This window comes from Gavialis gangeticus, unplaced genomic scaffold (assembly GCF_001723915.1).
Source record: "Gavialis gangeticus isolate Ggan-Ray unplaced genomic scaffold, GavGan_comp1, whole genome shotgun sequence".
NCBI classification, from domain to species: Eukaryota; Metazoa; Chordata; order Crocodylia; family Gavialidae; genus Gavialis; species Gavialis gangeticus.
This window is the reverse complement of record NW_017729030.1, coordinates 31,210,830-31,226,880: the sequence shown is the minus strand read 5'-3', so window position 1 is coordinate 31,226,880 and position 16,051 is coordinate 31,210,830. Positions and strand designations below refer to the sequence as shown.

Genomic DNA, 16,051 nt, shown 5'->3' with positions numbered 1-16,051 from the left:
TACAACCTCTCTGCGTAGGGGCAGCTCACTACTGAGACAGCAAGGATTTGGAAGTCCGGAGAATTTAATGCTCCTTATGGAAAACTCCTTCTACTGGTATTGGTTTAGGAAGTGCTACATAAACCTCAGGTTCCATGAATATTTAACTACCACAAACGGCAGTGACTACATAGTAACGTCACAAAATGGACCCAAGTTACAGCTGGAATTTTAACAATTTAAGGGGACGGATTCAAGTGTTGATAGAAAATATATTACTTCTATTTTCAATTGCAATACTTTTGAAACTAAGTTAGGAATTTAATATAAAAGAGATCTATTTACTAAACAGGTAAAGTCTACAGAACTAACTTGCAAAGCTAAAGAATTGATTGCCCTAATTTAACAGGCACAGTTTCTCTCATTACAAGTGTTTTGTTTGATTCCATATTGTTTGCCTTTTTTTTTTAAATAGTCATCCTCTCACATTTGCCTTTTACTAGTATACGACAAGGGTGTAGTTTGACTAGTTAAGTACATTTACATACCTTGCTTTTATGTCAAACAGGTATTTTGTAGCATGTCATGTTACCTCATTACTTCTACAGCTGATAGGATATGCCAGAAGCTACAGCACTTGTACAGTTTGCGTGGAGTCTTCGCCTGTTTAAAAAGGTTTCAAATCCCAAACCATAAACTTTAAACCTGACCTCAGTATTAGGTAAGCTGAAGGCCAGCTTGTTCCCATATTCTATTTTCATTATTTCTCTGCTGAAAGTGTGATAGATGTGCTGGTTGATAAGAAACAAGTTTAGGTTTCATTCAGTATGAAACAAGCCAGTAAAATCAGGAGGAACATGCAATAAAGAGACGTTTGGAAGGGAGACCCATCTAAACAGTCCTCAAAAACTTTACCTTCTCATACTACAGTAACTTTTGCAGCAGTTTATCATGAGAACAGGCATGTTATGTACAAGACAAGTGTGACGAAACCATTAGTTTGAAATTTAGCAAATGGCAAAGCCATTTGACTAGTATTGATTACAACTAAAATTATGTTTGTGATAAGAGTCTAAAAATTAAGAAATCTTTTCTAATTTTATATGCTTTGTTTATAGAAAGACTGAACAGTTCTCATGGTACATCAACAAGACAGACTAGTATGCCAGCTAAACTCTAATTTAATATTTAAATTATAACAGTACAATAACTAGAAAAAGGTCAGTGCTTTAAGTGACAATGTTTATGCCACTTCAATTCCAATATTTTTCCAAAATAAAGATGCAATTAGATCTACACTTCAGCATCAATAGTGCAATACAGTGTCCTTTCCTGAATAAAGGAGCTGAGGTTTATCCACAATAAAAGCTTTAAATAAGGTAGATCGTTGCCATATATATCAATTCTGTATGTTTGATATAAAATATATTGGGAAAGCTTAAACTGACATACAATCTACATTCAGCTAAAGCCCCACATAAGCAGCATCAATGGAAATGAACATTGGAGGTGTAATCAATATAAAACACTTTCAAAACTACTGCAAGAACAAATGACAGAAAATTGGCTAAGAATAACTGAGCATCTGTAAGGTTAACAGACAAAAGAAGAATGGACCCTCTGGTTGCTTGCACTATTTTAATTAAGTAAAAGAGAAATGTAAAGTTTAGTCCACTTCCATTTCCCCAGATGGTTTGGTTTGCTGAAAATTGTCCTTTGCTGGATCCGGTTTTGTTTCAGCACCACTCTGCCCATTCACTGGTCCATTGTGTTCACCATTAGCTTTTGCTTGGCCTTCAGAAGGAGGTTCCACCTTCGGTTTGGGTTTGTATACAATAGGGTTACAGAAACTATCCAATTCCTAATTTTACAAAAATTAAGAAAATAAAAATTAGTAGTCTGCCTTGGTAGAGAAACAGACTAAACTTGAACTCCTTGGTTCAAATTTAGTTTTGCTAGAGACATTTCAACATTTTTCTATGAGAGGCTTCAGATGGAGTTTCTTTTCACTTTTGCAGTATCTAATTCTACTTGAAGCCTTTGCAATGTAAGTTTATTGCCCAATTTTCATTTGCTGAAACACTCTGGACTGATTTCATTTAGTCTAGCCATCAGTTTTCTAGAACAGATGACTCAGTGAAGTGACTACAGTAATTTGAGATGTGTAACAATGAAGGCAATTCAGAAATATTTAATAGAACATCATAAAAAGGAAAATATGCATGTGAACACACACACGCTCTCCATTTCCCCTATTATGTCTTTCCACAGAAGTGAAAAAATCCTGCAGATTTTACACTAACACAAGGAGAAGGGTTTGCTAGCTGCATGAAAGAAATAGCCAGGTTACCTGTCCCCACCCTGTTAGGCTTCAGCCCAGTTCTGTATTCTCTTCAGAACATGACTGATATAAATATTTGTTTCCAAGTTATATTAAGGATTTTGTATATATCGTTATGCATCTTTACCTTTGATTTTCCTAGTATTTCTGCAACTTTTACAACTGGGTCCTGAGTTGGACCTAGTTTGTTCTGAGCATTCATCTTGGTGTTCAACCAACTCATAGCATCACTGATGCATTTGTCAACTTTTTCAATCTCGGCAGGATCCAAGTGATCATATTTTTCATCCTGAAGAAAAACATTTTTTTAGAAAAGAAACAGCAGAGTGAATTAATGGCACTAACCCACATAAGAATTCCATCTTATGTGGAACAACACTGCCATAGTTTGTGAGATAAATCAAGGGCAAGCAGTTTTTAAGGTACACAATATACAGGATATACATTTGATTTCTTTATGATTGAGAAGGGCCCAACTAGTTTGTATTAGTTTAAGCCAACTCTGATCTTTACGAGGAAAAAATTAAATGAGGTTTCATAAAAGTGGTTACAGAGCCTGGCTTCCTGGAATAATGCATTTATTTTAATTCAAAATAGTATAAGACTATATTAAACAAGAGCAAAATGTTATTACACAAGGAAAAACTTTTTATAAGGCTAAAGAGCAGTATTTTTAAAGGCACTTATATGATCGACTCAAGTGCCATTTTCAAAGGACTTAACAACCACTGGACATTTTACACTTAGTTAAGAGCATTTAAAAGGAATCCCATCTTGCAAATAGGGTTTTTCTACCTTATTTTTGAATGCCTCTACTGCTTTCATAAGAAGTTGGATCTTCTTTCCCAATTCATTTAAAGCTTTTGGTCTCTCTTCATGTTCCATGTACCTTTCCTGAATAGGCTGACCAAATTTCTGTAAAACAAAAAGATCTTACACAAATACTTCACAAACTGGGAAGGTGGTTAGCTGTGTTAGTCTGAATTCAGACTAGAGGTACTTTCTCAGGTGCCACCCTGCCCTAACTCGGAGAGATGAGCTTTCATAGGCAATAACCTACTTCATCATCTGCTAGCATCTAACAAAATGTTTGTTGCCTCCAGAAGCTCATGCCTCTCTGAACCACTTGATTTCAATCGTGCCACCATGCCCTACCTTCTTCAAAAACTGGGGAAAACTAAGTTCTGAAAAACTCTGAAGCCTACGATGAATTAAGATGTTTTCTCTATTTGTCACTTACTCAGTGCAAGATGGCATCTTAACTACATTCACCCTTGCTACAAGATGTTATCTAGCCCATCTCCAACAAAACCATTTGTCAACAGGTAGACAGACATAAGAAACTTGTCAAACTTCATCGGGGGCACCTGATATGATTTTTTTAGCTTATTTCAAGTAGTTATTTCTGCAACACCTTGGTTTGTGACCAGCAGCTGTAAAGTCTTTTTTTTTTTTTTTTTAAACAGATTCTCTTTTCTTTTTTTCATTAAAAACACACATCATTTAAAGAGGTTACATTAAAAGGTCTTGATTTTTCCAGTTGAGACACAACAGTCACACACCACTTCTATCTGGTTTCCTAGTAAATGCAACACAAACTCAATGCCATGGGCATTTCTCAGAATTCATTATCTGCCTGTAAGACTTCCATGAGTTAAGTACTTAGTTTCATTTTTATGAAAGTTACACAACTTGCTTAGTGTTAGAAATACAGAGGTTTCTACCCCCACTGGCACCATTAGTTAAGATTTCAATTATAGCTTTTTACTCTTAAGTAATTAAAAGGCTGACATCTGAAAACAAGGCATTATCAATTCAAACAAAAATAATGAAATCTTTGTTTTTGAGAAAACCTTTTAAAATGTACATTCCATCCAATAATTCATAGAAAGCAGTATTCCTGTGGCAAAAACCTTGCCCTGATTTACTGTTACAACAAGTGGCAAAGTGACCTGACAATCAAGGAACAAAACAGTTTTCAAATACAGCTAGAACTAGCATTAGACAACTGCTAAATCTAGACTCGATATTTTAGTCTTGTCCTTTGTGCATGACTGTATAGGAGCCATTCAGATGCAAGTATTGAGCGTCTGGTTCAAGATCTCATCAAGACTTTCAGTCACTAATAGAGTTCGCAAGTCTGCTATAGTTAATATACACACTGTTTCACCATTAGTAATCAAGCTGTTTTTTACATTATATTCTAGAAAAAGAAATCTTACTCTTAATTCCTGAAGTTTATCCATATACACTTGTTTTGGTTGGTCTTCTCCATCTTCATAAAGCCAGTTTTCTGTATCTTCGAGCATTAAGGTTAGTCTGTTTGAATCCTAAGAAACAAGTGAGGAGTAGTTCAGAGAAGACCACTCTATGGAGCTAGCAGAGTAAGTATGTGCCTTATGCAACACTTATATTCATTTTGCAACTCTGAGGCTAATTTTTTCATTTCTAGTGATCACTTAAACTCTGTGTATAAGAAAACTATCAAATTCTCTTGACAGCATACATATACTTAATTTTAAAAGAGATCAGCAAGAATTTAGACTACAGATAATTATGCAGCTAACAGCCTTCAACTGTGGAATATGGGCTTTCCAACAATATGGTTATAACAAAAAGCAGGCCAGCAACATTTGGTTTCAGATGTCTTCCTCCAAAAATTAGATACTTGCGCTTTTATTTGGTAGGAAAAGCAAGCCTTAAATCCCATTTACTTTATACCTTAAAGGGTTTTTGTGCCTCAAGGAGTTTCTTTACAGCACAATACAGAGTTCATGGGGTTGCCTGTTACATAACTAAGTAACAAATGGAACAGGCTTTACCAAACAACAGATATTAAAAGGTTAGTCCAAATAGCTGGCCTGGGAGTTATAGACAACTTGTGTAATTAGCTACTGGACAGTAACCACACTAAGTCAAGAAGCACTTTAAGTGTTGTTTCTAAGGGAATGGCTTGGAAATCCAGATGTGTCAAAATCTAGCCTGCAGTGCTATTCCATCTGAACCACTAGCCAGATTCAGCCCACAGTGCCTTCCTACCCTGGCATAGAGAGCAACTGGAAATCAAGGAGAGACAAAGAAACACTGATCCTGATCATATATTTGGACTCCAGCATAATACAGCCCTGATACCTTAGTTTTAGCCCTCTGGAAATTTTTTCTTAGCTGGACTATTTCTATTTGTCAAGAGAGGATCAAGTAATTTACTGAACTGTACAACAAATCAGTGATCTAAAGGCTAATGCAAGAAATTAATCTGAAACAGTCATTAAGTAGCAGTACTTCCGCATCTCCCACAGGCACTAGTGTTCAACACAGTCACTAGTGTTCAATACAGAGTTAGTTAAAAAGGCACATCTAGGCTCTTACTTCTTCAGTGATGAATTTTTCGAAGACTCCACACAGCTTGTCCCTAAAATCATACACATATTCTTCAACAGCATTCTTGGCATCATTTCTTTCTTTTTCTAGCTTATCTTGCATCATCATCTTCCCCTAAAAAAGATAGAAAGGCTAGGTTAAGTCTTATGCATAGTAAAGCTGTCATATTTAAAATATAATTATTATGCTTTTATTACACTGGAGGAAATATCATCTGTGAATATTTCTCCACCCCAACTTTTTATTTATTTATTTATTTATTTTTACATATAGGCACCTATGAACTCAGTTTCAATTTAATTGCAGTTTGTAGCCTTTTTGAAAATATTCTAAAACTGGGGTTGGCAACCTGTTTGGCTGAAGTACCAAACACATCCCTAACCCTGACCCACACTTCAACTTGGGAGTGCCAGGGGCAGACTGCGGGAGGCTGCGAAGGGCCCAATTCTTGTTGCTGGTGGCAGCTGCGTGTGCGTCTCCAAGTGGATGGCAGAGGAGGGGCCGGAGTTGCGCTGCCCTTGCGCTTTCTCCGCCCTACACCCCAAGGCATGCTTGTAGTTACCACTGGCAGGAAGCCAGTGCCTGGGGTCTGGAGCCTGCTGCAGCTTTTTTCAGCCTGCTGTGGCTAGGTATCTGCAGGCCAGCTGTTTGCAGCTGGGAGACTGCATATAGCTGTACCAGGCTCCAAAGCCCCAGCTGGACTGTGGCAACAGCAAGTACATGTGTGCCTTCAGGTGGACAGTGGGGCAGGAGCCTGAGGCAGCACAAATCTTGCCCCATCCCACCATCCACCTGGAGACGTGCATGCAGCCACTGCCACAGAGGACAACTAGAGCCTGGTACAGCTGTTTGCAGTCTCCTGGCCAGGCCCCGCCAGGCCTCCTGAGCTCAGTGCAGTTGTTTGTAGCCTCGCAGCTGTAGCTGGCCTGAGCTCAGGGTAGCTGCTGCCAGACAGAGCCCAGGCTACTTACAACAGGGCTTGCAGCTTCCCAGCCACCTGCTGCAAGCAGCCTGAGCTCTGTGGCAATTACCCAGAGCCTGGGCCGGCTGTGGAATGCCCAGCAAAATGGCTCAAGTGTTTACATGGCTATGTAATAACCACTAGAAGTCAATTAATGGATAACAGAAAAAGGAAGACACTACTTACATCCTGGTACTCCCCATTTTGAATAATTATTGGCAAGAATATATGGCCCTTGAAAACACAAAAGCTTTAAACAAATCTGTAATGGCACTGATTCATTTTTTGAGAAGTTAATTTTTATTTGAATAATAAATGAGGTTACAGTGATTTTAAAGTTGCCTAAATCTAAAATAATTTAAATCATAGAAACAAACAGGTTATGGATGCAACTGTTTTTGGACAGGGGGAATTCACTGCAGAAATCTGAATGCAATTAATAATAGTCAACTTAAGGTACAATGTACTTACCTCATTTTCTATGTAGCTATTAATAATATCCTGTCCCAACTGTCTATACAGACTAGCCTGTATAGGTAAATCAATGCTCTTGACCTTTGCTTTAGCTTTAGCTGTCTGTGCTGGATTATCCTGTTTGTCTCCTGATGCTGTCTGCAGAAAAAAAGACTTTCTTTAATAGAAAGGCTGCAAATACTGTCTAGTTTGTTATAATTGGATCTGTACATATCATTTAAAAAGGGAACCTGATAAAATGAACAGCCAAGAATCTATCACATTTAAACGAGTATGTCAAATGTTTCTACTGTTCAGAGACTGCTACATTAGCTTTGTACTAGCTTATCACTGATATCTATTTAAAACCCTGCCTGCTGGAAAAGAAGAATATCAGTAACAAATTTTAAATTAAAAATAATGAGATAAATACTACAACTGGGATTCAAAAAAAATTCTAACAATTCTCTGGCTTGCAGCTATCAATATCACACAGTACTTGTGGGAACTCAGCTCATATTTTAAATTAGCAATATAAAACTTGCTCAGGCATGTCTCTATACTGTAATAATTTAAATAAACTTGTTTCTGCAATTTAATACAAGTTACCAATTTTGATACAGTGAAAGAGCTGAAAAATTATTATTTTTAACTATACCATATTGGTACAAATTACTTAGTTTTGTTCTTTTCCAAGCATGCCTTTGTAACTGGTGTAATAAGAAAAAGTAAGTGGTCAATAAAAAAGCGGGGCAGGGAGAAGTGATGGCTACATAGGTTTTTGCCTGTGCACTGGCCTTCACTTTCCATTTCCCTTGATACAAACCTTTGTTTCAGCCCCTACTTGTTCAGTTTCTTCATCTGCCTGGTTCTGCTGGTCAGCCTGGTTTTTGTGATTGCCTTCCTCTTGGTCAATCTGCATGTTATCCTAAAAAGAAGTTTAATCACTGAAACAAGCTGTGCTGCAAGACGTTTTTCAACTGCAGATAACTGCTATAATCAAGAATTCATTAAGGGATATTCTTAAAAGACTCATAATGCAAGTCCCATGCGTTGATACAGCAGTCTCCTTTATCTAATTTCAGAAAAGCCTACAAAGTTCATAGGTGAAAGTATTCTGAAATTGGCAGTTACCAGACTGGTCTTTGATATGCCTTGTGACAGTTATAGCAGGTACGCCACTTGCTACATAGTCTATTTTAAAGACAGTATGTGATGTATGGCTAGTTCCATTCTAGATGCACAACACTGACACTGACAGGAGGAACATATCCTGTTCGGAAGTCAGAGCTACAGTCAAATATAATACACCATCACAAATATGAAATCTAACTGCAAGAAATTTCCACTGACTTGTGCCTAATCCAGAATTCTGGAAACTAGTTTCCAATGTTATCAGTCCCCTGATGGAACTTTTAGGTGTATGAAAAGTCACAGCATGGTAAGTCCATGGTATGATATGAAAAATAAGTCTTACATTCCATAAATTATTTTGATAATTTTTAAAATATATTACAGCTATTTTTAGACAAGATTATAAAAAGTTACTGACATATTACTGAAAGTTTGGGAGTGGGGCAGTCTAGCTGAAAATCTAATGTTATTTTAATTTTAAAAAAATGGAATTAGTCTACGGTAACAGGCTTATGTTTAGTTCACCCAGTCCTTACTTTAAGTGTTAAGACTTAGAAATAGACCACTATTTGTCATCACTTAAGTCTATTTGGAGAGGGTCCAAACAAGAGCCAATCGTCTGATTGGAGACCTGCAGGGAAGGCCCTATGAGGAAAGGCTAACGGACCTTACTTAACCTTCTCAGCCTCTCCAAGAGAAGTTTGAGAGGGGACCTTGTGGCAGTGTACAAATTCATAAGGGGGAGAGCAACACAAAGTAGGCGATGATCTGTTTACCAGGGCACCCCCTGGAACAACAAGGAAGAATGGCCATAAGCTACTGGAGAGTAAATTTAGATTAGACATTAGAAAAAAATTCTTCATGGTCAGGATTGCGAGGATCTGGAATGGGCTTCCAAGGGAGGTGGTGCTCACCCCATCCTTGGGGGTCTTCAAGAGGAGACTGGACAAGCACCTGGCCGGGATCACATGATCCTAGGTTTGGTGACCCTTTACTTGCCTGCCAGGGGCAGGGGGGTTGGACTAGATGGCCCACTGAGGTCTCTTCCGACTCTAGAATCTATGAATCTATCAAACCAGTATCTGGCTGGTCTGTCCGAAAGCTTGTGGAGGTTGAGATTTATATTTCCTGCTTCTGAGCTGCCAGGAACCTCACCCATTTTCAAGGAAAGGAAGAAGGAGGATTCAGGGAATTGTAGAGCAATCAGTGTGATCTCACTACATAAACATATTATAGAGCAGGTCATCAAGGAATGTCTTGTTAGTCTAAGAAAATACAATCTACATTCTCTTCCCAACCAGCGTGCTGCAATATCCATTTAACGGTTTTGCAGGCTGCCACATAATATTTGCACTAAGTATGCAAACATGCACATGTGATTAAAAAAAAATATAAACTCAGAGATTTCAAAGAGGAATCCAGTGTCAAAAACATGCTGACAAGTTGCGTTTTTTCTGGGTTCTCTTCAACAGAATAACTATTTTTCCACAGTCAAAAAAAAGACAAAGTAAAAGTTAGCATTTTCTGAGGGGTGCCTTGGGTCTAAGAAGTTTGAGAACCACGGGTCTAGATATACAGGAAAGCCTCCTTAGTTTGATCATGGATAGTTTAAATTATTGGATACTTCAAAGTTATTGTCACTCCCCAGCTAAAAGGATAGGGGTTTTTTGTATTGCTTTACAATATGGACAATTTGTAATATGGCTGCTTTGAAATTCAGTGCCTTTTTCGATTCCCTAGTACAGGAAAACCTTGTTAATTCAAAACACAAGACCAAAACACACCAACTTTGAAATACACATAACCATAATAATGTGCATATATACAGTGTAACATCACAGACATAGTTCACCCACTTGCAGACCTTACTAAATGATAAGAAAAAAGTGAGGCATTATCCCAGTGACTAAGCAAGTAGATTTCATGGCATGTAGCACAAGTAGTTCCTAATGTAGAGCTGAAGCAATGATTTACAGGCCCTTTTTCCTCGTTAGGTCCATCCAAGTGCCAAAACGTCCTGCCAATCAACCCCAACCCTGATCCTGCCACAGTCCACTGCAGAACCACCGTCCTTGGTCCTGTCAAACTGCCTTGGATCAGGGCCAGTTTAGCAGGATCTGGGGTTGACTCTTTATCCCACCAGCCAATGCCATCAACCCCCAACTGCAACAAGCTACTCCCAATCCTAACTGGGGGTGGTTTGGCAGGACAGTTTGGCACTCAGATTGCCCTAACAAGACAAAAAAGGGCCCCTAAATCATTTTAAAACTTATTTATTTTGAGTTCAGTATTTTTGGTGCCATTTGTTTTGAATTAACAACCTTTTCCTTTAAGTACCGTAAGGTGGTTATACAGCCATTTAGATCATCAGCTTAAAGAGTAGTCACCAGTGGCCTGATATCTAATTGGAAGCAGAACCCAATAATCCAAAAGCTAATAATAATAATAATTACTGTGGAAGAAATCAAAACTATTTAGGTCAGGAAGTCCCTTCTAAACTAGTTAGAACCTTATCCTGTACAATTTAAACTCCAATAAGTTCAGAAGTAAGGGTAAAGAAATATGAAGAAGGCCATAGTGATATATGTTGTGAAAAACTAAAGATCCAGGGAGGATTAAATGAAGTTGGCAAATAAGGTGTTTGTTTTCCCAATAGTTGATTATATCAGTAGAAGACTCATAGGGATTTAAGGCAGTAAAAGCAAGAATTAGTCTAAGGTAATACAGAAAGAAGTATAAAAACTCTCTATTGTATGCTTCCTGGCATCCATTGGAGATTCTTTTTGGGGATAGATCAGTGATTCTCAGCCAGGGTGCCCCAGCAGATCCTTTCAAGGGTAACAGATCTACATGATAAACCTACAGAATCCAGTGTTAAAAACATATTGCCCTGTTGTGGTCTTACTGAATTCTTTGCAACAGATGAATTTTTATTTTTGCGTAGTCAAAAAAAATAAGTGAAAACTAAGAGCTGGCATTCCACAGGATGCCTCAAGTCTATCAAGAGATGCCTTAAGTCTAAAAAGGCTGAGAACCTCTGTATCAAAAGATACATTTGCAAAGGCTGACTGTAGATTGACAAAAACAAAAAAGGCAAAAAATGGAATAGGAGTTGTTTCAAGATAACACAAATAGTTTGTGGTACACCTTCTCCAAGTAACCATAGCAGAAGTAAGGAGTTATGCCTGTCTACTAGGGGTGTGTGAAGCAGGCCCTATTCGATTTGGATTCGGCCCGAATCAGGGAGAGTGATTTGATTAGTTGGTTCAGATCTCCTGTCCCTGATTCAATTCAGCTGAATCCTAATCTGAAGATTTGATGCTGATTGGGAGAATCAGTGATTTAGACACAGACCCAGCTTTAAAAAATTTTTCTACATACCTTGAGATGCCAGCGCAGCTTGTGATCGCTGTGATGCTGGGGCACACGGTGCATCCCACAGCAATGTGGGGGACCCTCCACGTGCTCAGCAGGAAACCTGGAAGCGGACTGGAAGTACTTCCGGTCCACTTCCAAGTCTGCCAGGGAGCGCGCTGGAGTGCCCCCCTGTGCCTTGGCAATCAGCTGCAGGGGGACCCCAGATGCCACCCAGACCCAGAAGACAAGTCACCGAGTCAGGGGAGCACGGGGGGGCCCCTCTGCACGCTCCCCAGTGGAGCTGGCAGTGGACCGGAAGTGCTTCTGGTCCACTACTGGGTCTGCTGCCATGTGCACTGGGGAGCACCCCATATTTCTGTGGAACACTCCATGTGCCCCAGCATCACAGGACTCACAAGCCCCTTCTACCCAGAGGTATGTAGAAAAAACAATGAAAGCTGTCTCTACATCCAAATCTTTCCAAATTGATTCAGAGGGTTCCAATTCGATTCGGAAAGATAAAAGGGACTCTTGATTCGATTCAGATTTGGCCGCCAAATCTCCATTGAATCGAATCAGGGACCGAAGCTTCATACAGCCCTACTGTCCACCGTTTCATAATGGCACCACAATACCAAAATATACTCAGTATCATAACAATCCTCCCTTTCTCTTTGAGTTGTCACGCAGGGTGGTATACCCATAAGGGGAAAAGCTGAGGTGGAAACTAATGTGAGCTGACAACAAAGTATTATAGGGATGTTATCAGTAAAGTCAGATATTTACAATTTAATTTCTCAGGATCAAAGTTTTGCAGTTTTACATACCAGTTCATCTTCTTTGCGTTGATTCTTACATGCTGATTCTGTGTCCATGGGTACATCATTGGGGTCCCCTTCTATGCTTTGCTTCTCTATTATAGATGCATTAGCCACACTGAAGATGCCATGGATATTGACACGTACTTTAACCTTCACTTTGGAATTGTCACCATCATGCTGGGGACCAACATTCTGAATAGTGAAACGCCCTAGGCAAGCAACATAAGAATCTAAGGTTAAGTTTAAAAGGCCAGTCATTCCACAAAAGATTCTGCCAGTCAACAACTGGAACAGTTTTTGGATTTGTACATTTCAAATTAATGGCAGGAAATAAAAGTCTGACTGTTGGACACACAAATATTATCAAAGATGCATCATATATTGCATTAATCATGTAACAGCTTAATGATCCAATTCACTGTGTGCAGAAGAGTTAATACTGCAATATATTATAATATTTTTAGAGAGAAAGGAATGAAGAGCTGCATTCCTATGCGACTGTAAAGCCACAGTGTTCTGACCTCTATTTGCATAATATTGTTGCTCAGCTGTGTTTTCTGAAACGTAATAGATTGACTATACTCATCTGTAATTCTATACTTCCAGTCTTTACCATGTTACAACTCCAGTTCCATAGTCAATAGCACAGCATATTGACACATTAGTTTTTAGTAGCTTATTTTGTATTATTTTCTCTTTTCATAAATGCCACAATAACCCATGGGAAGTTTAATATCAGCTGCTTTATTTGTGCACTAGTACTCTGAATTAATATTTCCGATCTCAATCTACCCTACCAAAAGGCTAAGCAGATTTTTTCTCAGACTTTCACACCCATTGTTTATATTAGATTTACAAAATCAGTTTAAATGCTCTCTATTACACATGGATATAGTTGCTTCAAATAGTTCCAATGACCGCAATTATGCCAAAAAGGGTCATCAACCACAAATGAACAGAGCTGGATCTTACAGCTGCTGGGATTAATACTATCTGTATGAGACAAATGCTACCTATTTTCAGGACATTATCTGTTTGCCTGTTTTGTTTTGGCTTTTCTTCTTCTCTTGGAGTGAATGTTTGACAGGGTTTGCATTCACAGCTCTGTAAGAGTGATTTACTTTAGGTGGGATTGGTTTAGCGAAGTGAACAGTGGAGCTATAGAATCTGCTGTAGGAGGGAGCTAGAGAGTAGGACACCATCATGTGTCTGTGGATGCTCAGGTTTAAATGGTCAGTGGGTTTTCTTCTTCCCCACCCTCTTTTTTAAAGTCCAGGTATCCTCTAGGGAACAAAGGAGGCATAACTGGAAACTGGGTCAGCAGTTGTGATCTGTGTGAGACGTGCCATGTTTGTGTTCCTCCCCAAAGGTCAAAACCATTTAATCTGTACCAAGTATAGGCTGATGTCTACCTTGAAGGAAAAGACTGAATGGGCTGGAAGTACAAATAGCCAGTGTGCCGTCAAGGAAAACAAAGATTTCTTAGACAGTAGTTATTAAGAAGCTGGCACTGGAGAGGCCAAAGGGAAAAGAGAAGTGACAGCATATGATTACTAGAAAGAGGGTCCCCAGATTTCAAGAGAAGCAGACTGAAGTCAGCAGCCACTTTCAAGAGCTCTGTGGTGGAACAGCTGAAGACATCAGCAGGCAAGACCTAGAGGACAGAGCAGTCTAGATTAGAGGTGCTCAACCTCTAGCCTGTGGGCCAAATCTGGCACACAAAGTCTTGACACCCAGCTTGACGGGATCCCAGACTGGATGAAATTGGCAGCTGGAAAGCAGGGAAGCGCCACGCTGCATGGTCCAGCCCTACCCAGGCCATTGCCATGCAGCAAAATAGGGCTAGGCCTGCCCCCCTGCATATCCAGGTGGGGCTGGGCTGCTCTCTCTGCCCTCCAAACATCTGGATAGGGGCTGCTCCACCCTGCCCATCCCCCAGCATCTGAATCAGGGTTGCTCTGTTCCCTCCCTTCTCTTCCACCTCAGGTCTGGATTGAAGCTGCTCCACCCTGCCCCACATGTCCAGATCAGGGCTGTGCTGCTCCTCACCCTGGCGCATCTGGATTGGAGCCATCCATCCCCCACCCCTGCATCAGGATTGGGGTCCTCCCCCCTGCGACGCATCTGGATCAGGACCAAGCTGCTCCCCTCCCTCAGCAGACTGATCGGGGTCCAGTTGTGCTCTCCCCTGCAGCAGGATGGGGCTCCTGCACCAGTCCTAAGTACTGGCTGGATCAAGCCTGCCAGCCAGATCCAGCATGCTGAACCCGATGCTACCCATCCTCAGACCACTACCCCTTCCTCCTCCTCTATGGAGGCATACTGCCAGAAATGACTCTGAGCAGATCAGAAGAGACTACAAGGGTCTTAGCAGGAGGATTAAGTATAGAGCACAAGTGGTGTTCTCATAAATCCTCTCCACATAAGGAGTACCCAGGCAGGGACCACGGTATCACAGAAGTAAACAAATGGCTGAGATTATGGTGTCAATGTTGATGAATCCAAAGACTCCAATGGATGTCCTGGGAAGGAAGACTGCTATGGAGAGACAAGAGCCACCTAGCCAGACATAGACAGAGCATCTTTGGCTATCTGGCCAACCTAGCAAGGAAGGCTTTAAAACTAGGTTCAACAGGTGATGGTGAACAAAACTCTCCAGCAACAGAGCAAACAATCCAGATGGGAAAGGACTGGAAGCAGCAGCTCACCTCTGGGAAATGGCCAGAGAGCCACAGGACAGCAACAAGTGACACAAAAGGGAAACATGCAAGGCAGAACACAAAATAAATCAAAAGTTTGTACACTTTTGAAAGAGGTATGCAAACAAACAAGCATGCAAATATGTAAACAAGATGAGCTGCAAGTCAGCCTGTGAAAAGAACTATGATTTGACTGGTATCACAGAGACCTAATGGGCAGTTTGTATGACTGGAACGTCAACATTGGAGAGCTACACATGGTTTTGGAAGGACAGGGTTGAGAGAAAAAAGTGGTAGTGTTGCCTTAAATGTCAAAAATGTATACACGTGTTCTTTGGTTCAGGAGGAAGACAGTAGCAAAACTGGAATTTGTGCGTGTGAATCTAAAGAAGTAAAAGATACAGCACAGATATAATCTGTGTGGAGGACAACTTGCTGTTCCAGAAGACTGCAGATCTAAGTAGGGGATCAGCTATTTTAGATCTTGTCCTGACAAACAGGGAAAAGTTGGTGGAAGATGTGAAGGTGATGGGAAAACTTGGGAGGAAACTATCATGATACAGCTTTTTCCATTTCAGTTCCACTGATACTGGTTCAGATCCCATAAAGTGCAGGAATCAAAACTAGTCAGTAACTTTATTAACAAGCTATTCTAACTAAGGCACTAAGGCTTGATGGGGGTGGGTCAGGAACCATAAGACCTCTTAAGCATGCACTGCCACAAGAAGGTTCTACCTGCAGTAACATAATTCCAACACCTGCTTTAAGTGAAAATATCCAATCTCTCTCTCAAAGAACTACAAATTTCATCTTATGTAACGTACGTCTTATGGATACCAAAACATCTGGCTCAGTGACTCATCTTACAAAGTGGAGGGGGTATGTGTGTGTTTTCCCAGCCTGCCACACCCCCCCCCCCCCCGGG

At 40.1% G+C, this 16,051-nt stretch overlaps 1 protein-coding gene across 1 annotated transcript in view; it reads right to left on the bottom strand.

The window, feature by feature from the left end:
• Positions 1-427: 427 nt before the first annotated feature.
• The window catches only part of HSPA4L (heat shock protein family A (Hsp70) member 4 like), a 45,365-nt gene continuing 29,741 nt past the window's right edge, over positions 428-16,051 (bottom strand). Inside the window, exons 12-19 of the mRNA XM_019522078.1 lie at positions 12,434-12,636; positions 7,942-8,043; positions 7,134-7,274; positions 5,690-5,815; positions 4,543-4,650; positions 3,116-3,235; positions 2,448-2,609; positions 428-1,840 (exon numbers count right to left, since the gene is read on the bottom strand). Coding sequence (XP_019377623.1) covers positions 1,646-1,840; positions 2,448-2,609; positions 3,116-3,235; positions 4,543-4,650; positions 5,690-5,815; positions 7,134-7,274; positions 7,942-8,043; positions 12,434-12,636 — 1,157 coding nt within the window. The 3' untranslated portion in view covers positions 428-1,645. The remainder of the gene's footprint in view (positions 1,841-2,447; positions 2,610-3,115; positions 3,236-4,542; positions 4,651-5,689; positions 5,816-7,133; positions 7,275-7,941; positions 8,044-12,433; positions 12,637-16,051) is intronic.